At 38.3% G+C, this 23836-nt stretch overlaps 1 protein-coding gene across 1 annotated transcript in view; it reads left to right on the top strand.

The window, feature by feature from the left end:
• LOC124775578 (G-protein coupled receptor GRL101-like) overlaps window positions 1–23836 on the top strand; it is a 339081-nt gene that overhangs the window by 196420 nt on the left and 118825 nt on the right. Inside the window, exon 11 of the mRNA XM_047250408.1 lies at window positions 4638–4781. Within this exon, the coding sequence (XP_047106364.1) occupies window positions 4638–4781 (144 nt within the window). The remainder of the gene's footprint in view (window positions 1–4637; window positions 4782–23836) is intronic.

Below are 23836 nucleotides of genomic sequence, written 5' to 3'. Positions count from 1 at the left end.
AAAAAAAAGTGCCTTCCATAGGTGAGTGTATTGAAATCCCAGTGGTAAACTACTGAAGCATTCAAAGCCAGAGTTGGAAGCGCTCCTGAAAAGCTGTGAAGTTCTCATAATACTAGGTACAGAAAGCTGGTAGAAACCTGAAATTGATAGCAGTGATTTTTGGAGTAAATTTAAGTGTATATCAAAAGGATAGGAAAATGGGAAATTGAGGTAGTGTATTGGTTGCAGTAGACAAATTTAAGTGTATATCAAAAGGATAGGCAAATGGGAAATTGAGGTAGTGTATTGGTTGCAGTAGACAAGAAACTCAAATCCACCGTGATAGAAATTGAAGTTGCATACAAGACTGTTTGGACAAGACTCAGTATCAGGGTTGGCATAAAATGATAATTGGATCCTTCTATCGCCCACCTGACTCATCTCCTGATGTAACCTAAAGCTTTCGAGAAAACCTTAGTTTGCTTGTACATAAGTTCCCAAATCAGTAATGATCAGCAACAATTAACTGGAAAAATTACAGTTTTGTTAGTGGTGGGAATGTTAAGGCATCCTGTGAAACATTACTAAATGCCTTCTCTGAAAACTACCTAGAACAGATAGTTAGGAATGCCACTCATGATGGAAATATGTTGGATCTAACAGCAACAAATAAACCTGAACTCCTTAAGGACGTCCACATCAAACAAGCGACAATGATGTGAGTGTGACAACAATGATTACCAAGTACAAAGGACAACTAAAGCAAACAGGAAGATATGTATGTTCAGTAAACTAGATAAAAAATCAGTAGTGTCATACCTCAGTGAGGAACCTCAATCTTTAAGCTCAGGGCAGGAACATGTACAGGAACTATGGCTCAAGTTTAAAAGAGTAGTACTGTATGCATAGGTATGTAACCAGTAGAACAGTTCATAATGGGAGGGAACTTGTAGAGAAACAGAGACCACTGCATAATAGATGTAAAATAAAGCATAGAACTATACATAGAGAGATGCCAAATGAAACATGTTTAACTGTCAAGAGTGCAATGTGTGCTGCCTTCAGTTACTACCATAGCAGAAAATTGTCAAATGGTATTTCACAAAATCCAAAGAAATTTTGGTTGAATGTAGAGGCTGTTAGTGGCACCAAAGTTAGTGTCCAGTCCCTAATGAATGAGATAGGAGCTGAAATTGTGGGTAGAAAAGCAAAAAATGAAATGGTTAAATTCATTTACAATGTTCCTTTACAAAGGAAAACTGAGGAAAATTGCCCCAATTTAATAAACACACCACTAAAAAGATGAATGACATAGGTATTAGTGTCAGTGGTGTTGAGAAACAACTGAAATCATTAAAACTGAACAAATCTCCAGGGCCCAGTGGAATCCTTGTGAAATTCTATACTAAATGTCAGTTAGCTCGTCTTCTAACTATAATCTATCATAGATCCCTCAAACAAAAAACTGTTTCCAGTTCTTGGTAAAAGCCACAGGTCACACCTGCCTACGAGATGGGCAGTAGAAGTGATCCACAAAACTAACGTCCAATTTTCTTGACATTGATTTGTTGTAGAATCTTAGAACGTATACTGAGCTCAAACATAATGAAGTATGTTGAACAGAATGACCTCCTCAATGCCAACTACCATGGATTCAGAAAAAATCGATCATGTGAAACCCATCTCATATTTTTCTCACATGACATTCTGAAAGCTTTGGGTCAAGCCAACCAGGCAGATGCAGTATTTCTTGATTTCCAAAAATCATTTGACTCAGAACCACACCTATGCCTATTGTAAATAGTACAGTCTTATGGGGTATCAAGTGAAATTTGTGATTGTATTGAGGGTTTCTTGCTAGGGTGGGTGTACATGTTATCTCAGATGGAGAGTCATTGTCAGATGTAGAAGTAATTTCACATGTGCCCCAGTGAAATGTATTGGGACCCTTGCAGTTCATGTTGATATTAATGACATTGCAGACAATATTAATAGTAATCTCAGACTTCCTGCAGATGATGCAGTTATCTATAGTGAAGTAATGTCTGAAAGAAGCAACATAAATATTCAGTCAGATATTGATATGATTTCAAAGTGGTGCAAAGATTTGCAGCTTGTTTTAATTGTTCAGAAATGTAAAATTTTGCACTTCACAAAATTAAAAAAACATAGTATCGTATGACTATGACATCAGCGAGTCAATGCTGGAATTGACCAACTTATACAAATACCTGGGTGTAGCACTTTGTAGGGATATGAAATGGAATGATCACATAGGTTCAGTCATGGCTGAAGCAGATGTTAGACCAAATAGAACTAACAGGGGATTGAATGTATATGGAGAAGGTCAACGTGAATGGTCGCAGTTTTGTTTGATCTGTGGGATTGTGTCACAGAGATACTGAAGGAACTGAACAGGAATACTCCTGAAGGTAGACGTAAACTATCCTGAGAAAGCCTACTAGCAAAGTTTAAAGAACCAGCTTTAAATGATGACTCTAGGAATATACTAAAATCCCCTACATATTTCTCACATAGGGGTCATCAGGATAAGATGAGAATAATTGCTGCATGCACAGAGGCACTGAAACAGTCCTTCTTCTAACGCTGCCTATGTGAATGGAACGAGAAGAAACCAAATAACTGGTGCAATGCTACATACCCTCTGCCTTGCACCTCACAGTGGTTTGCAGAGTACAAATGTGGGCATAGGTGTAAGGGTAGGTGAACTGAAGGATGTCTGTAAGGATTGTCAGAGGAGCAGCAAGAGGGTTCTAGTGGGGAAAAAAATAGTGGATATGCATCGGATTGCTCCTGGACATCCAGCCTCCAGCCCATCTTGTCACATTGTTATTTGCACATGTTAGGGCTGCTTAAGGAAACTGTTGCAGGAGAGTGCTTCATGGGTACCAGAGAGGTCCAATAGTACCTCAGTTAGGTACTGATATTTTCTTTGAAAATTGCATTAAAGTTTGATTGTCCTGTGGCAGGAGTGGTTCAGTTTGAAAAATAACAAAACAGTAGATCTAAATTAATTATGAATAATAAGAATTTTATTGCAGAAGGCTTGTTTACATTTGATCCACCCTTATGGTTAGCTTAAATATTTTGTAATGTCTATTTCAAATGGTGATGTCCTAGCAAAATTTCTTATGTCTTTCTGAGAATACATATAGCTAATAACTGATATCACACAAGAATTCAATGATTAGTCATGAATTTTAATCTGAATTTGAAGGGAAGTGACATCACTATAATTTTTAAAATGATATATTGTTCACTGCCTTCTTATGAAATGAACTATGTAGTATTAGTAGTTATGCTTTCATTTGCAAGTTACTCAGCAAAACCAGATGATGATCAATTCATTAAATTTTCTGTTCTGTAATACATAACTGGAAAAAAGGAGCTTCATAAGAACATAAAAGTCAACACAGAAGTAGTCATACTAAGGAATAAATAACGTTACACTGGCAAGTATTTGAAGTATTTGTGTTAAATTAGTTTGTAAGCAAACCAAATAGTTAAATTGAGCTATAAGAATCATGCAGCATGTGATACAAGTTGTGGGAAAAAGTCTGTAATACATTCCTGTTTCTCATCAAAGGCATTTCCACTTAAAGGTTATGAAATAAAAGGTATATGCAATAACTGTTTACAATATACCACTGTGGTGTAGGGTAAGTCAAGATGAACAATTTGGTAGAAACACTTGTGGTCTGTCAAGCTGTAAAGAGCCTTAAATAACCCTATAAAAGTCACCTAATCTACAGCATGTGTGTGCTGCATAAGATTTTTAACATGTTCTTGCCCTAGTGTGCCACCAACATTCACTAACATAAGTAAATTAAACTTTAATTTAAACTTTCCTGTGAGAACAATGAAAGGAAAGTATTTTGGAACACATTATGCAAAAACTAATTACATTTACAATTCAGTCTAAACTTAAACCTAACAAGATCTATTGTGTCATGGTTAGAAGGCCAGAGAAACAAAATGATTTGAATGATAATTTTACACCATTAAAATACATAAAATTGAACCACTGAAGTTGAACATTTTAAATCTAAAATACAATAGTGGCAATTGAAGATATTAATTTACTTCATAGTTCTTCATTTCTTTTGTTTATATTTCTGCTATTTTTTTTCATTTTGCTGGTGTCTCTTATTATTGTGTATTCTAGCTTCAGTCACAGAAATCAGTGCTTGTTGTCTTCTGTTAATAATACAAGTTCATGTTTATGAAGGATTGTGAACTGATATGAAGAGTCCTGTACCAGTGCTTACTAAATTATCACTTATTTGTAAGATTGAAAAATTATGATAATTTACATAAAATTTCTTCAAATAAAAATTATGTCCTAGTTCTTTATATGCTTTAAAATTTTTATGTTTTTTTTCCTTGTCTGTGAACACTTCAGATACATCTGCTTAAAAGAAGACATTAGCATTTGATTGTGTATATTGTTCCTACCTTCCCTAAATTAGAATTATGCTATACCCTAATGCCACTGCTCTAATTATCTTATGTTGTGCTCTGTTGTACATCTCATAACACTTTCATGAAAAATTTTACTATAATTATGTTTAACTTCCTTTTATTCAAAGTATACAATTACTTATTACCAGTTGTTACATACATTGATAATTTCACAGGGATCTGACAAACAACAGTATTTCATGGCTACCTCCAATGATGTTTCGTAATCAGTGGCGACTGCACATCCTCAATTTACAGAATAACAAGTTATCTGTAATTAGCAATGGTACATTCTTTGGATTACCTAAACTTGGAACACTGTAAGTTCAGTTATATATATATTCATTTAATCTTGTACTATATAATGGAAATTTTACAGTGGAAATAATAACAAAAAATACCAAAGGGCACTCCTCCTCCTTCCCAACTCACCTCTCACTACTGACTCACACACAAAAATTTATAATCACATAACAGTGCAGAGACCAGCCACTGCTATTGCTTCTGCTCTTTTTACTGTGCAAGTAGACCGCTCCAACCTCCCCCCTCCCCCCCCCCCCCCCCCCCCCCCACCCTGCCCCCTCCCCCCCCAAAAAAAAAAAAAAAATCCCCTGCCCTCACTTTCTCTCCCTACAAGTAAACTGGTTGCAAAATCAGAAATCTAGAGATTTATAGCCTCATTGTCAGGATTTTTGTTTTACTTGAGAGTCTCTATGAAAATTTCGAGATGTGCAAAAAACTAAAGGACATGTAACTAATTTTATCACTATGTTTTCTCACAGTACTCATGAAGAAAATTTATCCCCTTTTGAATTCAACTAAACAAATTTTTTAAATATTTTTTCCATTCTGCTGTTGACTACTGTAACTAGTTCAACATCTTCTTCTGAACTGCCAAATCTTCTTCCATGCATAAACTTTTTCATTGTAAGCAACGGGGTATAATCACATCAGGCCAGATCATAAGTTTTGTTTTCTGTTGACTCCAGGATCTACACAATGAGGTTAGCATTAGGGATACATTACTGTGATGTAGGCTGATCATCTGCATTTCTGTTGTTGGTTGCTGCTTGTAAAACTTCTTATGAAATTTTGTAGACTTGTGATTGTCATTGATTTCTGCTGGTAAAACTTCTCAAATAAGCTTTGTAGAGATGTAATTGTGTACTAATAAGAAGCAACAGTTTCTTGTTCCTCAAGAAATACAACTGCATGACCCATTTCAAGAAGATTTTTTATCACCATTTTCTTTGTGACCCTTGAAGACCACTTGAATTTCATTGGAAGACATTTGCTGGGAAAGTCCACAATATCACCTGATAATTATTTTCTCCATTGAACTGATAAACTCAGGTTTCTCACAAGTAGATGTGTTATATGTACATCTAGAGTTGTATTTGTGGACCTTGTGTAGAATTTCTTCATATTATTCAAAGGATATACCTTATTCTCCTGTGTTCAAAGTGGGACATTCCACTGAAACAAATTTACATAACTCAGAAACTATCATCCAGTACTGTGAACACAGCAAATGAACCAGCCTACATATTCTCTTTGCATTCATTATAAGTCAGCATGTTTTTAACTGTTTTCTCCATTCTCAATGTGCTGAAATTTCTGTCTCTTCAAGAATCCAAAAATTGTTGAAATACTGCACTGCTAGACAGGACAGAGAAAACTCATTACAAATAATTTCAGACAACTCATAAAATATCATCACATTCAAACAAATTGTTCTCAGCTTTATCCTGACGATTTTGCATGATTGGAAACTTCACAGCCCTTCTAGTAAAATAATAAGCTGAATGAGTTGCAGTTATGTAGATTATTACTGAAATACATACTGATAGTTGTATTTTTTCTGTTTCCTGTAGCTTGATAAATATGAGTTCAGTTATACTTTTGTATGTTGTATAAATACCATGAGAAACTTCCCTGCAGGTCTGAGGGTTAGAATAGGCTCGAGTTATTCCTGCCTGTCATAAGAGGTGGCTAAAAGAAGTCTCCCACTTTTTGGCCTAATACATTATGGTCCCCTTTTAGGCTTTGAAATCCACAGTGTCCGAATTTTTCTGAAGTGCGGGTCACTTGGGGAAGAATGCCTTACATGGCACTATGATGTTCTGCACCTGTTATTGTCACGGCACTGCAACTCCACCAATATTCCAGCTATTTGAGTGAGGACACCTTACAAGGTGCATACTCTCTATTGATTGTTCACTGTCCTCTTTTGCCCCCATGACAATACTTGATTTTGACTCACCCAGTATCCAGCAAGGTACTCAGTCCATCATGGAGGGGTTGTCATGTACCCTCTTGATCGTAGCCCCCTGGCTACACGGGGATCATACTGCTGATGCCTGAGCTGCAACCTCCCCACATATGTCAAGGAACAGATGTCCATCATCTTGGGGCATCAGGACTCACAGCAATGGTCATCATGCCAGGTGGCTTTTGCTGTGGCTGGGTGGTGCCTGTGGGGAGAGCCACTGATTAAACTGTGGAATCAGGGCGGATGGCCTACAGCGAAGCAGACCAAGTTATCTTTTGCTGGGGACCGAATGATCCCAGCAGTCTCTAAGAAAGGAAAAGTTGAATTTAATGCTGAAAAATATGACCCAAAATCATTCCCATCACTCACTACACCATGGCAGGAATGCAGGCCTATACAAAGAAGAGAGCCATATTTGCCTTGTTATTTAATGTGTGGCAGAACTGATGGGGGCTCCTTTCTGGCTTCAAAGCCTCCTCTTTTTTTGTTGAACACATGGAGGATAAGTTTGAGGAAGCACAGCACTGTCCAAAATGTGCAATAGGTCAGTCCTGATTCAGACGGCATCCCTGCCCAGTCATGGCCATTATTTGCCTGTGACAGGATGGGTGATATTTTGATTGGTCACTCCCCATAAAGGCCTCAACATGGTCCAAGAAATTATTTTTTATCGTGACCTCCTGTCGAAGTCCAGTGACAATCTACACTCCAATTTAGAATGATGGGGTGTCCACTTCGTCCAGGACATCTATAGGGGGCCTCAGGATGACAGGGTTGCTACTGATGCCGTCATCTTGGCCCCTGAGGCTGATTCGTTACCTGAAAAGGTCAAAGTGACGGTATAGCGATGTGATGTAAATTGATATGTGTCTCCCCCTATGCTGTGCTTTTAAGTGCTGGTAATTCTGGAACATGTCCTTCCAGTGCAATTTTAGCACCACATGTTGAGATTGTGGATGCCCACTGCATCCGAATACTCCATGTACCCCTTCTCCCACCTGTATCAACTGTGGAGAGCACCACTCCCACTGCTCACCAGACTGAATGGTACTTCAAAAGGAGGAGAAAATTATGGAATAAAAGACCTTGGACAGGCTGGCTTACTGAGAGGCTAAATTGAAATATGAAAGGTTGAACCCTGTTCAATTAATATCATCTTACACTGCTGCTACGATGATGTTGCATTTATTGATGATGGTATGCTCCTCATCTAAGCCTCCTCCAGTAGGCCCTCATGGCTGCCCATTTACATCCCCCTTCCAGGTGTTTGGTGGCACACCTTCCTTGCTCCCAGAGCTACTATTTTGGGAGCACTGACCCCCTAAATGCTGGAGACATTGGTCTCCTCCCCCCAACTGGAGAAGCACCAGCCTCCTCCAGCTCATCTTGCATGGAAGGGATCCCTTGGGACTCTACCTTCCACAGTCTCCCGCCCATGGTAAAGTGGACACCAGCCAGTAGATGAAGGAGCCTCTAGCTGCTGTCCTTCCTCTCTACCTGAAGCTACTTCAGAGAAGCCCTCCCAGCATGCCCTTAAGGAGCAATGATAAGGCAAACAGACAAAGAAGAAGTCTGTTAAGAAATGAGAGACTCCAGTGGTCCCCACACCACCGCTCCCTAACAGTTTCACTTCTGAGGATGAGGACACAGAGCTCCTTGACACCTCAGACTCAATGGTACTGGACACCAGCACCCAACTGATGGCAGCAGGTGACTCTGAGACGTAAACTACCTCCTTAGTCCCTTCATGCCTTCCCAGATGAGAGAGAGCATCATACTCCAGTGGAATTGCGGTAGTTTTTTTCTCCCATCTGGCTGAGTTATGGCAACTATTAAGCATTACACCTGCTTTTTGTGTTGCCCTTCAGGAAACCTGGTTTCCCGCAGTGCGGACCCCCGCACTTTGTGGCTATCAGGGGTACTACAAAAACTATAATGACTGTAACAAGATGTCAAGTGGAGTCTGTATTTATGTCCTTACCTCTGTATGTAGCGAACCTGTGCCCCCTTCAAAAACCTTTAGAAGCTATGGTTATCACGGAGAGAACAACACAGGAAATTACCATCTGCAACATCTGCCTTTCTCCAGATGGTGAAGGGCCATACCATGTATTGGCTCAATTAATTTCCCAAGTCACCCCACTTTTTCTACTTCTGGGTGATTTTAACGCCTATAACCCTTTGTGGGATGGAACCAAATTGACTGGCCATGGTAAAGATGTCAAAGATCTGCTAACACAACTTCACCTCTCCCTCCTAAATACAGGTGCCCCCACTCATTTTAGTGTGGCACATGGCACATACTCGGCCATTGATCTATCGGTTTGCAGTCCTGACCTTCTACCATCTATCCACTGGAGAGCTCACGATGACTTTTGTGGTAGTGACCTCTTTCCGCTCTTCCTTTCCCTCCCCCAGGATCACTCACCTGGACACTTGTCCAGATGGGCTCTTAACAAGGCTGACAGAGAGACTTTCACCTCCGCCACCACCACTGAATCTCCATTGCATGGCAACATCGATGAGGTGATCCAGACCATCACTACTACCATATTTGCCACAGCTGAATCGGCAATCCCCCAGTGGAACACAGTGTCTTAGTGGTCACCGGAAATCCATTAGAAACTGTCGGCGGGTCTTCCAATGTCATAAGTGATACACGCCACTGGAGAACCTCATTGCCTTCAAACTGCTGTGTGCCTGAGTCCATCAGCTCATCAGATGATGGAAGCCGGAGCATTGGGAATAATATATCTCCACCACTGGAACCTGAACTTCTCCTTCCCAGGTTTGGACCAAGCTCAGCCGCCTTTGCGGATATCAGACCCCCGCAGATATACATGGAATTTACACAAATGGAGCTTTATATACCAGCGAAGATATAATCGCATAGTGTCTTGCTGAGCTTTATGCTTGCACATCTGCATCTGAGCATTATGACCCCACCTTTTCTCTCTCAAAACAGTGCTTGGAACGACAACATCTAACTTTTGCTTCCCCCCAATGTGAGCCACATAATGCTCCATTCAGTGAGTGGGAATTTCTCAGTGCCTTTGCTGATTGTCCTGACATGTCTCCTGGGCCAGACTGTATCCATCACCAAATAATTAAACATATGTCAGCATATTACCAGTGACACCTCCTTGCCATATTCAACCGGATCTGGACCGATGGGAAATTCCCATTGCATTGGCAAGAAAGTATCATTGTTCCAGTGCAAGTAAGAACCCACTAGATGTGGATAGCTATTGTCCTATCAGCTTCAAAAATGTTCTGTGGAAGCTACTCAAACATTTGGTGAGCCAGCAGTTGTGTTGGCTCCTTGAGTCTCAGGGCCTTTTGGCTCCATCCCAGGGTTATTTTCACTGAGGTCACTCCATCACTGACAACTTGGTATACCTGGAATTTGCTATATGAATGGCTTTCTCCTGCTGTCAACACCGTATTGCCATCTTTTTTGACCTGACAAAAGCCTGCTATACCACTTGGCAACACCACATCCTCACTACTCTGCATGAGTGGGGTCTCTGGGGCCCACCCCTGGTATTCATATGGAACATTTTGTCGCTTCACACTTTCAGAGTTCAAGTCGGTGCTTCACACAGTTTGCCCTATATTCAAGAGAATGAAGTACCACAGGACTCTGTACTGAGTGTCCCACTATTTTTAGTGGCCAGTAATGGTCTCACAGCAGCAGCCTTCTTATAAACTGACAATTTTTGTATTTCCTTCTGCTCCTCTTCTAGTGGAGTGACTGAACGTTGACTGCAGAGGGCCCTCACCCATGACTTCCAGTTTTCAGCCGCAAAGACTTGCATTGTGCGTTTCTGTGATCATCATACTGTCCACCCGCACCCAGAACTTTACCTTGATGGTCGACTGCTTAATGTAGTGGAGACTTATCACTTTTTACGACTTGTCTTTGATGCCAGCTTAACTTGGCTTCCCCATATTCATCAGCTTAAGGAAAACCGCTGATGACATCTTAACATTCTCTGATGCCTGAGTCACACTGACTGAACTTCAGATTGCCTTACACTGTTGCAGCTGTACAAAGCCCTAGTACAGTCCCATCTTGACTATGGAAGCCTGGCATGTGATCCAGCATCACTCTCAGCATTGTGGGTACTGAACATTTTACACTACTGCATAGTTTGACTTCCAATGGGGCTTTCTGAATGAGGCCAGTGAACAGCCTCCTCGTGGAAGCTTGGTTCCTTCATTGCAGATAAAACGACAACTGCTTGCAAATTATACTGCCCACATTTGTAGTTCATCTCAGTATCTGAATTACTTTCTCCTTTTCCCTAACACAGTAATCCATCTCCCACAGTGGTGACCCAGACCAGGGATTCTCGTTGCAGTCCTTGTCCAGTCCATTCTCAATGAACTTGAGTCCCTCCCTCTTCTACCTTTCCTCTGGGTCCACTCATATACACCTCCATGGTCAATGCCTCGGCCACAACTTCTTCTGGACTTACAGCATGCTCCAAAAGACTCAGTTCCCCATGAGACCCTCCACTACCAATTTTTCTCTATTCTCGACGAGTTCCAGAGCTCATAAATAGTCTCCTCTGATGGCTTAATGGTCAATGGTCATGTTGCCTTCACTTATGTCCAAGCTGGACATACTGAACAGTGCTCCTTGCCAGATGGCTGCAGTGTTTTCACTGCAGACTTTGTAGCCCTATGTCGTGCTCTTGAGCATGTGTGCTCCTGCACAGTTGAGCCCTTCCTCATCTGTACAGACTACTTAAGCAGCCTACAAGGTCTTGACCAGTGCTTCCCACACCATCCTTTCGTAATGACTATCCAGGAGTCTGTTTCTGCCCTCAAGAACCATGGACATTCAGTGGCCTTCATTTGGACTTCAGGACATATTAGAATCCCTGGGAATGAACTTGGTGACTGGCTGCTTACCAGTAAACCGACTCTGGAGATCAGCACGCTAGAGAATGATCTCTGAGTAGTCTTACGCCATAAAGTTTTGGGGTCTGGGATACTGAATGGTGCACTCTCGGTATGCCAAGTAAACTATGTGTTATCAAGGAAACAACAAATGTGTGGAGGTCATCCATGTGAGCCACTCGCAAGGACTCCATTTTCCTTTGCCGGCTCTAAATTGGCCGTACCTGGCTGACTCATGGTCACCTCCTCGGTCGTGAGGACCCACCTGTGTCACTGTGGTTCCCACTTGACTGTGGTCCACATGTTGTTGGACTGCCCAATTTTAGCCACCCTGAGGTGGACTTTTAACCTTCCCTCCATACTGCCTCAGTGGCTGATGTAGTTTCACGTTTTATTGATGAGGAGGGGGGGGGGGGGGGATTTATCGCACAATCTAAGGATGAGCATCTGGCCTTCTCTCCCAGGCTTTCACCATCCCTCCATTGTAACTTTTCCACACTCATTCTTTGCTGTTTGTTTGCCTTGATGTTCACCTTTTCCCTACCTATGTTTCTTTAGCCTTTTTTTTAGGCTGGAGATTTTTACATGATGCAGAGTTGCTGGCTCATTCCTTTTTTTATTCATGCGATCAGAAAGCACAGACCATCTGCAGAATTATTTTATTACCTTTTACTGTTTTTTCTTTCCTTTTAGTGCACTTTTTGTCCTTTTGTCTTGCTTCTTTCATTTTCTCTTTCAGTGTGGTTCCCAGTTAGTTTTCTGCCCTTTTTACATTCCCAGACTCTTTTGGGAAATGGTTTTAATCTACAACCTGTTTGAATGTGGAAAAATGACCCTGTATTTTGGTCCCTCTCTCTCTAAACAAACTAACCAACCAACCATAAAAAATCATAACTTTCTGTGACCTGCTATAAAGTCATACAGTTTTGTTCATTCTTAAGTACTAACAGTGAAACTTTAAGGTGACTCACAATAAATTTCTTAGTTCTTATATTGAATTGATGACAGCAGATGACAGAGATGCAGCAGATGCATTGGTTAGGAATTTTATAGAAAGGCCAGCTTCAGTCTGGAACCGCACGACCACTACGGTCGCAGGTTTGAATCCTGCCTCGGGCACGGATGTGTGTGATATTCTTAGGTTAGTTAGGTTAAAGTAGTTCTAAGTTCTAGGGGACTGATGACCTCAGATGTTAAGTCCCATAGTGCTCAGAGCCATTTTGGTACACAAAGGTACATGCACTGGAACCATTGAGTTTGTGCAGTGCATGATGACAGTGATACAAGTGAGTAAATCTGAAGAGAGCATTGGAGCAGATGGAGGGGAAATTGGGAAAGAGGGTGTGGCTGCAAGAGGTTAGCAGAAACTAAGTCCAAGAGAATTATGGGAATGAATGAAGTGTAGCAAAGATAATTCCCAACTACGTAGTTCAGAAAGGGTGGGGGGTGAAGGATCCAGATGTTAGGGGTTGTAAAGAATCCACTGAAATTGAGCACTTGCTCAGTAGCATGTTCCACCATTGGGTGGTCAGCTATGTGTAATTGAGCAGGGTGGGCTTAGTCCATTTGTTTTTGTACCACTCCCAATATCAATATATTTTTTTCTTTATTTGATCCTGTTTTGTTAATATTGCATATATAACAGTTACACAAAATAGAAGATTTATTATTCATTGAAATATGTTATTCACAGGATGGGTTTCAGACTATTAAGAATAATACCTGTGATTCATGTGGTTCTTATGGGAACAGTTTCTCTAAATAAATAGTCATGATTTTCCAAAAACTTTATGTTTAAAAAATTATTCATGTACAAACTTTTCATGTTTTGGAAAATTCCAAACTTAAATTCTTAGTATATCCTAAATTTGGTACCATAGTTTTGTAGCCAAGATTTTTCTGATTCGAAAAACTGTCTACTTCAAAATTATTTAGTTTGGAAAATGTCCAAACCTTTTTGTTGGGCTTAGGGAATCCCTGTGTACATAGAAATCATCCTCACAAGACAGTACCTATAATTTTGCTACTTTCTAGTTATACAGCTTATAATTATACAGACTTACTCATTTGCCTGTTATATTTTTGTGTCTTTTAATTTTCTTGATTTTTATGTTAATATTCAAAATGTAATACATCAGTATTTCAACATTTTATGCCTTCTGATATTATACATGTGTATAAATAGGTGTGGTCCACAGCACCACAATGAATCTGTGGTTATGTATCAGAAATGAACAACATTTTGTGAGTCAGCAGTAATCATTTTGTTAACATCATGTAGTCCATATCTATTACTGAACTAGTTCATAATGTATGTCACATGACGTAATTTTCAGTTAATCCATAGTGAGCATCCAAATTTTACAGTTACTATGTGAGAACTGTCTCTGTGAATTAGTCTGTATTTAACCATCAGAATGTATATTTCCTACCAAAGAGTTTAAATTTGCGTTTTAGTCTGCCACCAGAGAACATCATGATATAGTGCCTATTGGATATAACTTGTCTTCCTAGTTAGAATGTTTAAACTATTGCCAGTGACAGAGATGATCATCAGACATGTAACATTGATTATAAAGAAAGATGAAGAGATCAAAAATTAGTTAATATGGTGTGGTGTACGTTATATGAATCATGTTTGCTAGATTCTTCAACAGCTAGAAGACAAACCTCACAAGAGAATGTAAGACTACGAAAAGGTTAATGCCTGGTGAGCAACCTTACATCTACTATTAGCCATAGTTTGGCAGTGGCCATTCCCTTGGGTGCTCAGTTGATTGGTGGTCATTCCCAAATAAATTGCTGTACAGAAATTGCAACAGAGCTAGTATGTGACACTGGTGCTTTCACAGATAGCTCTGCCTCTGATGGGACTGGATAGGCGTTTGGCATGACTGGAATAGGATGTGCTGGGTGGGTGAACCATACAAGCCTTGCAGTTATGTCTGCCACAAGGATGTGCCCATGCAGCTAGGGACTTGCAGTGGCTGTGGCACAGAGGTGGACTAGGTTGTTGTGTCCAGGTATATGCCTGTCCATGATAACGAGAAAATACTAACACACACTCAGACCCGCAGCATCCGTCTTCAACACATCTCAACTGCTGCAAGTAATTATATATTAAAAATAATTCCGTGAAATTTTCCATTTCAGACTTTGTCTTAAACTCAATATTTATTTATAATTTCATTAAAACTTTGATACTGAACCATTTATGGTAGAAATGTTGTGGATCTGGAAAACCTGCCACTTATGACATGTTTTAAAGTATCATATGCAAGTGTATACATGATATATTCATACCTATCACAAAAGAACATTTTATTTCAGTTCTTTGGGTGTTCAGTTTCAGTTGTAATAATAATAATAATAATAATAAAATACATTTTCTTACAGAAAGAAAAATTATTATTTTCAGTTGTTCTGCTGTCTCATAGATAATTGAGTCATTTGTAAACAGTTTGTGTTGCTATGTCATAAAGTTATTCTCTTTCTCTCAGCTTTGTTACCAGATTGTTTTGTCTTTTCTAAACAAATATTAAGAAACTTAAATCACATTCTTCTATTTCTCAGTTGTGAATTTTTTTTTTTTTTTATTTTCTGAGAAGTGCACTGAAAGTAGACCTGTATTGTTGTCAGTTGCAAAGAAACATTTTCTTGAGGTAATGGTGTTACATCTTTCTGACTAAGTCCCATAAAAGTTGTGTGTGAAAGAAGTTGGAGAAATGAGATATTCTTTTGCTTAGAATTCTTAGCCATATGATGCAGAATTTGTTTTGCAGCTGTAGAAATGTGTGGATGACTGTTTTTATGCATAAGATGGTGATGCTGATTAGTTCTAGGAATGTATGTTGAATTATCATTCAAATTGGACAATGAGTTACATTTTTTGAATATCACATTCATGATAAACTTTGTGGTGTGGAATTTACAACTGAAAAGGCATAGAAGACACATTTAAAAACATATGAAAACATTTATGTGGCTACATCCTTGCCATTTACAGATTTTTATGTAAAAATCACTACTTATTTTTATTCAAGAATTCCTCTATGGTATAGAGGCTTATTTGTGCAATAGCAGTAAATAACTTTTAAAAAATATGTATTCCAGTATTTTCTCTGTTGATGCTTTTATGTGTTATTTCACAACAGGACTAATTCTACCTTCCTGATTGATACAGTGGTAAATCATTAACACAGTACAAGCACAGTAGTGGGTCAGTGACTGAACCCTGTTGGACTCTCATTGAATTATCTCCCTATGCAAAAACTGATGACCTCAGACGTTAAGTCCCATAGTGCTCAGAGCCATTTGAACCAGCCCTATGCAGATGGTGTGATATCCCTCTTTGTATCACTCAACCAGCCTAGTGTAGCTTTCTGCAGTCGGTTTATTAATAAGAATTAAACCAGGCATGTGCTCAACTAAGTACATACCTAACAGAATATTATGATTGGTGCAGTCAAATGCATTTAATAAGTCACAGAAGATACCAAACGGTGATATTTTAACATTTAAAAAATCTATTATGTATCTAGTAAATAGCTGTTTCACTAGTTCACTAGAATGGCCCTTTTGAACATCAAACTGTTATTGGGTAGCTGTTCCATTACTACACAGATGGGTAATGACTCTGGAGTACATTGCCTCCCTAAAAAATTTAGGAAATGAATTAAGGAGTGACATTGTGTAATAGTTATTGGAATAAGTGGAGTCATCCTTCTTATAGAAAGGACGAATATTAGCATATTTTAATCTGTCTGCGAAAATACCTTGAGGTAATGGTGCATTACATAAGTGACTAATTACAGGGCTACAAATCTTTAGGATATTTGTAGAGATATTAACCACCCCCATATGAATTTTTACTTCTGAGAGTCTTCCTTATTTCAGACAGGGAGATGAGATTAATTTTTATTTCACTAAATGTTTTCTGCATAAGTTCTTTGGCATATTGTTTTGCATTCTTCTTGTATTATTTTCACTTTTTTTTAAACATTTGTTAAAATTATCTAGTCCATATGAATAGTCTTTTACAATACTCCCATTCTTTTAACAGAAATAATGTCATCCTGTATGCTTCTTTTCCTGTATCTCTTAAAAGTATTCCATACAGATTTTATTTATTGTTGATCCATTGATTTCAGACAAAAAATTGATACTTCTGTTTTATGAATAATTTTCTTGACCTATTAAATTATTGTTAATAAAATGAAAGTATAGTATATGCCTGGTTATGCAGTTTAATGTGGGGAAGAAGATGCATGAATAATAGAAAAACACAAATAATCAAGATATTTTCAAACATGTATTCAGGATAATGTCTACTGGATTAGCTGTAATGGCAGCATTGGCAGCTGGTCCTTGTGTGTGCGATGCATGTGTGCTCTTCCTCTTCTTCATCTTCATCTTCTTTTTCTTTTTCTTCTTCTTTTATGCATGAATAATTCAAAAACCAGATAATCTGCATATGAATAATCAGAAGTACATTGTATTTTGTTTTATTAAACTATTTTTAGATGTTTGTTTTTCATTATGAAATACTCAAGATTTCCTTAATGCCTTCCCAGTGTTATATTTAATGATCTTTTAAGGCAAACTGCTTTCAAACATGGATACAGACTCATTACGAAATATGTTTAATTCAGAGCTAACATTACGATCATTGTAAAACTTACCTAAATTAAGATTTCTTAAGTTTTTTAAAAAACTTTGTGTTGGTTTGTCATTAATCATCATTGTTGTTTTCTTTGAGTGTTTCTAAATTGTACATGGGCCCAACTTACGTATTGTGGCTAACTGCTCATCGTAATCTGACAGTTCATTTATGGCATGTGTTTCTTTAACTTCTGCATGTTGTGTGAATACATTACCTGTAAGTGTACTACTATCATGAGCAGTCAGATAGGGAAATTTATGGCCGATACTAAATTATACGTGCTCAATAGCACCTGTGGATTGCTTTTCCTGTTAAACTCTGTCAAGAAACTTACATTAAAATCACCACAAATTAATAATGCCCTTTTTCTGTCTGACTGGCCATCAACATTTTTCATGAAAATTTCTTTTTTACCCAGTGGGAACTTGAATACTGTAACAATTAGAAGTATTATGGTACTCAATATTAACAAGTGCATGCTTCTGTGTCATGATCTCTTCAGAATTCACTTATTTTGATACTTTCTAGTTTTGTTAACATTTATGGAATTCTGGTAGCATGCAGCAGAACTAACACATGATGAAAATCTGGAACAAGGAAGAACTACCAGAACACTGGGCCACAGGTATAATATATCTGTTGCACAATAAGGAGAAAAAAGAAATCTGAATTACTACGTATGGATTTCCCTCTAGGATTGCAAATATAAAGTCTTCTCGTGAATTCTATACAATCACTATAAAGATCAACCTGAAGAGGAAATGGGAGACTACCAAGGAGGATTTAGACACTGAAGAAGCTTTCCAAATGAGATAGTCATTTTAAAATAAGTTCTGACTGTCTACAAAACTAGACACAAACAATAAGTTACAAGCATTCCAGACTCCAGAAAAGCTTACAATTCTATCCACGTATCAACTCACACACCCATGAGCAGTGTTACCAAATGCTAGGGCCTTTTTTGTGCCTGTCTCTGACTCAGCACCTTCTCTATATGGTGAGTAGCAATCTGTCCTTTCCATATTATTGTCAACATTTTTATTTTGTTTTCATTATATTCTTGTTGCTTTCCATCTTTTCCCTTACCAAATTTTCATTGCACCTCCTCACATCCTCTCAAAAGTATTTCCAGACAGTTTTGTTTAATATAATCTGTTATGCTAGAAAATTTCATTTTCTTTAATAGCTGTCTTATTCAACCTGAGATTTTCTTTTCTTTTTCTTCTTCACTGCTACAACATCTTTTGCAGTCTGCTGAAGTTTGTTGTTCTTGTCGTTGTCACATCTCACACCTGCTAGTGACAAACAGGCCCAATTTTTTTGACTCTTAGAATATAACAGGGACTCAGTGATCACAAGGCCAATACAGCATCACTGAACATAGCTGTAAATAGGAATATGAAGAAAAGCAGGAAGATCTTTCTGCTTAACAAGAGTGACAAGAAGCAGATTTCAGATTACTGGAGTGGTCAGTACAAAAGTTTCGACAATGGAGAAAGTTCAAGAGCATTGTGCAATATGCTTTAGACATGTACATGCTGAGGAAAGTTGTGAAGGATGGAAAAGACCCACTGTGGTTTCAGGTTTGACAACCATGTTAGAAAATTGTTATGAAAGCAAAGAGGGTGTTACTGCAAATCACTGCAAATTTAAACATAGCAAAAGCCTTACACACAAACAAAAGTTAAAAGAAGTCAAAATTATTGTAAGGGAGCCATGCATGAAGCATGCAATGAATTCAGAAGTAAAATTTCTGTTTGATGAGTTGACAGAAAATCCATAGAAATTTTGGTCTTATGTGAATCAGTAAACAGATAAAAGCCATCTGTCCAGGCAGTCTGTGACATTAACAGCAGAGAAATGGAGGATGACACAGAGAAGGCCAAAATACCAAACATCCTTTCCCCAAAACTGTTTCACAGAAGAACATCACACTGTTGTACCTCTTTTAAGTCATCGCACTAATGACAAAATGGCTTCAACAAAGGGAAGGCCACTGGACCTGGTGGGATAGCAATATGATCCTACACAGAATATGCCAAAGAACTTGTGTCTCTTCTAGCAGCAATGTACCAAAGGTCTTTGTACGAGTGAAGTGTTCCATATGGTTGGGAAAAGGCATTGATGATACCCAAAAAATGGCTGTCGAACAGGTGCGCAAAACTATAGGCCTATATCCCTGACGTCCTTCAGTCATACAAGGTGTAAAACTTTGCTTCCGCCATTTTATTCCCAATATTTGAGGCTTTAATGGAACAAATTGGTTGTACATGTATCATTAAAAGTATTTTCCATCACTGGCCACTACTTTCTCCCATCTTTCAGGCAGTCTATAAATTCCACGTTGTAAAAATTGTTCATCTTTTGAAGCAATCCACGAATCAATCCAATTTGTGACTTCTTCATGAATCAGAAGTGTTGGTCAGCCAGGCCATGCACCACTGATCTAAACAGGTGGTGGTCAGAGGGATCAATGTCTGGAGAATACAGTGAGTGGGGTAGGACTTTCCATTTTAACGTTTCCCAGTACGTTTTGAAGTCTTTTGTAATGTGGGGTTGAGCGTTGTCATACTGCAAGATCACTTTATTGTGCCTCTCGCTGTATTGTGGCCATTTGTCTTTTAATGCTCTCCTCAAACACATTAATTGCATTCAATAATGGGCACTTGTGATTGTTTCACTTGGTTTTAACATCTCATAGTACATGACGTCGAGCTGGTCCCACCAAATGCAGAGCATGATCTTGGAGCCATGAATGTTCAGTTTTGCCGTTGAAGTGGAAGCATGTCCAGGATATCCCCTTCATTTTTTGCATTTAGGATTATTGTAATGAACCCATTTTTCATCACCGGTTCATCTGTTTTTGCCTCTGAAGCAACTGTTCACAAACACACAAACACCGTTCAACGTCTCTTGGTTTCAGCTCACACAGTACCCAAGTTCCTTCTTTCTGATCATGCCCATAGCCTTGAGACATTTTGAAATGGCTTGCTGTGTCACTCCCACTAATTGTGCCAATTCGTCTTGAGTTTGATGCTAGTCTTCACTCAGCAATGTCTCCAATTCTGCATCTTTGAAAACATTCTCTCTTCCACCACTATGCCAGTCTAAGACATTAAAATCACCGTTCTTGAAGCATTGAAACCACTCACGACACATTCTGTCACTAATAGCGTCCTTACAATATGTACTTGAGAGCATTTGATGAAACTCTGATGCTATTTTCTTCATATTGAAACAAAACAATAACACCTCCCACAAATGATGAGAATTAGGCTCGTAAACTGACATTTTCAATCAAGAACAACTTTATGATGCAGACACAAATCGACTAATGTTTGAATGAATTTATGTTGACCAAGGTCCAAGCTAAACTGCCTGATGTCTACGATCTGTTTCTTTCGACCGCTACTTACCGTTGTTGTCACCTATTGGCAGACGGTGGAAGCAAAGTTATACACCTTGTAGAATTTTGGAACATGTTTTATGCTTGCGTGTTATGACATTTGTAAAGGCTGAAAATCTCCTCTTTTGGATCCAACATGAGTTCCAAAAACAATGACCATGTGAAGCGAGACCCAGAGAGCAGTATATAAAGGTTTCCAGGTATATGCTATGTTCCTCAACTTCTGGAAGGCATTTGATACAGACAAGCATATCAAACCACTTGTACCTTGAAGAGTTTCTAGCAAACGAAGCACAGCATGATGGTCTGAATGGAGAGGAGTCTTCACAAATAAAACTAACTTCAGGCATGCCACAGGGGAGTTTAACAGGTCCATTATTTTTCACAATATATATATAAATAACCTACTAGTAGATTACTTAAAAGGTTCCATGAAGCTTTTAACGGATGATGCTGTTGTATGAAAAGAAGATGTGATGCTAGAAAATTGTAGTGAAATGCAGGAAGACCTGTATAGTATCAACGCTTGGTGCAGGGAGTGGCAATTGACTCTAAGCATAAAAAATGTAACATATTGTGAATATGTAGGTAGAAAAACCCTTTATTGTATGATTACACAATTGTAGAACAATCACTGGAAATATTTACTTTCAGAAAATACCTAGGAGTATGCATATGGTTTGATTTGAAATTAAATAACCACATAAAATTTGTCATGAGTAAGACAGATGATGGGCTGAGATTCATTGGAAGAATCCTCAGGAAATGTAGTCCATCAACAATGGAAGTAGCTTACGAAACACTCATTTGACCAATACTTGAATAATGCTTATCAGTATTGGATCCTTAACAGATAGGGCCGACAGAGGAAATAGAGAATATCCAAAGAAGAGCACTGTATTTAATTACAGGGTCATTTAGTAAGCATGCAAGTGTCACAGAGATAAAAACTAACTCCAGTGGCAGACACTGCAGTGGGGTGTCGTGCATCATGGTATGGATTATTGTTAAGGTTCTGAGAGTGTACATTCCTAGGAGAGTCAACAAATTCATTGCTTCCTCTTACAAACATCTCACAAGAAGACCATTAAGAGATTCGAGCCCACATGGAGGCTTACTGGCAATTTTTCTTCCTATGAACTATTTGCGACTGAAACCTGAAAGAAGGATTAAGTGACAGTGGATTAAGTTAAGACTGTTTTGACTCAGATTTGCACACTAGTTATCTTGTGCAAGCCTCTTCATCTCTGCATAATTTCTGCTAGCTATGTCCATTTGAACTTGCTTGTTGTCAAGCTTTAGTCTCCCTCTGCATTCCCGTCACCCCCCATCTCCCTCACCCCTCAAACTCATACACACACTCTTCCCTCCACCCACCACCAAACTGAAGATTCCTAGATGCCTAAGGAAAAGTATTCTGTCAACAGATAGCTTCTTTAGGTTAAATTGTGCCATAAATTTATTTTTCCCCCAATTTGATTGAGTACTTTTCATTAGTGTTTGCCACAATTTCAATAGTCCACAATGAAAGCAACACAAGCCTTCTGATTCATTTCATTACTGAAGTGCACCTTCTTAACTACTCGTATTTAACAACAACTGTATTGAGTGAATTCCTCTTGAAATTAGTAAGTCTCATGTTACATAGGGTATCTTTTTATCATGAACAACTATTTGAAGTGGTCCAAGCGATACCATTTAAGTACCTGTAAGTTATGTTGTTTCTTATTTTAGTATGTTCTTACAGTCCAAAGCATCCTACTATGTTAGATATAGAGAAACGAAATATGCTGTCCATCTGTTGTATCACTCTAATACAGCGGCATCACCAGCAATTTTTTTATCCCTTTTATCAGATATGTATCCTGTGTGGTAGCTTAATGTGCAATTTATTTCTTAAATATTTTCTTGCATGACTGGATGAGCAGACATTAATGACAATTGACAGCTGTCACAAATTAATTTGGAATAATAAATAGTACATCTATACCTAACACAGTTCTTGCTAGGATATTTGCATTTGGAAAATTTATTTTAAATTTGTTTCTTAAATTATTGGTGAGTGAACTTGTAGTTATAGGTATATGTTTTGCTTTTCTATAATATGCAGCTCTAGCCATCCTGTAGAATGTCTTTTAGTTAGATTGGATATGTGTGTCTGAGCTTTTTTAATTCAGCGATACATTATCCTTTTTTATTTTTAGGATTTATGTTGCTTGCAAAATGAACAAGCTTATTTTTATTCAGTCATACACTATCCTTTTTATATTTATGACTTCTGTTGCTTACAAAATGAATGGCATGGAACTCAAAATGTATAATTTTGCTCTTTGTTTGTATTAGCACAATAATTCATCAGACTTCAGAACCAAGACAAAACTTTACTGGGACCCCTTTCCAAAAAGTAAAATTAGATTTTGAACAGATAGGCCAATAAAGGGTCCCTACACTACCTTCAGATCTAAAAAAAAAAGTCTATACGTCTGAGGTCTATTAATAAATGTAAAAATAAATTGTGCATGTCTGAAATAGAAGCTAATTTGTATATAAAGGGAAATTCAGTTGTCAAAACAGTAAAATTATGAAAAGACAGAATGGCTGAGTAGTACTTACATCCATGAGTCAAAATGGAAGTACTGCTGACAGGCACAATTAAAAATGAAAATCATTTTCCTTAGTCTTGAAACCATTATTTCCTTCCTCAGTGAGGAAAGATGCCCTCACAGTAAGTTGGTTTCTCTCATGCTGGGGTCTAAGTGACCTGACACTCCTTTCTTATCTTCCACAGCCTATCTGATCTTTTGTTCCTAAGGAGGGAAATAATAGTTGTGAGAGCAAGGAATAGTTTTTCCACTTTTCAATGTGTAAAAGCAGTAGGCCTACTGGAACTTTGCCTGCTGAAGGTAAGTACAGGCCAGCCATGAAAGGTTGTTTTCAGATTTTATTTTATTAATGAAATATGAGTGTTTTTTTATTATTGCTAACACTGAATATAGATATTACCCTATCTAAAATATTCAGACAATTCATTATTACACAGCAATTAATCTGATCAGAAGCTTTATTAAGTCTATTACAACAATTAAGATTTTTTGTACACAGTTACTCTTAGCAACTTTGTCCATGA

Source organism: Schistocerca piceifrons, chromosome 2 (assembly GCF_021461385.2).
Source record: "Schistocerca piceifrons isolate TAMUIC-IGC-003096 chromosome 2, iqSchPice1.1, whole genome shotgun sequence".
NCBI lineage: Eukaryota > Metazoa > Arthropoda > Insecta > Orthoptera > Acrididae > Schistocerca > Schistocerca piceifrons.
The sequence above is the reverse complement of the archived record's forward strand: the minus strand, read 5'-3'. Positions and strand labels throughout refer to the sequence as shown.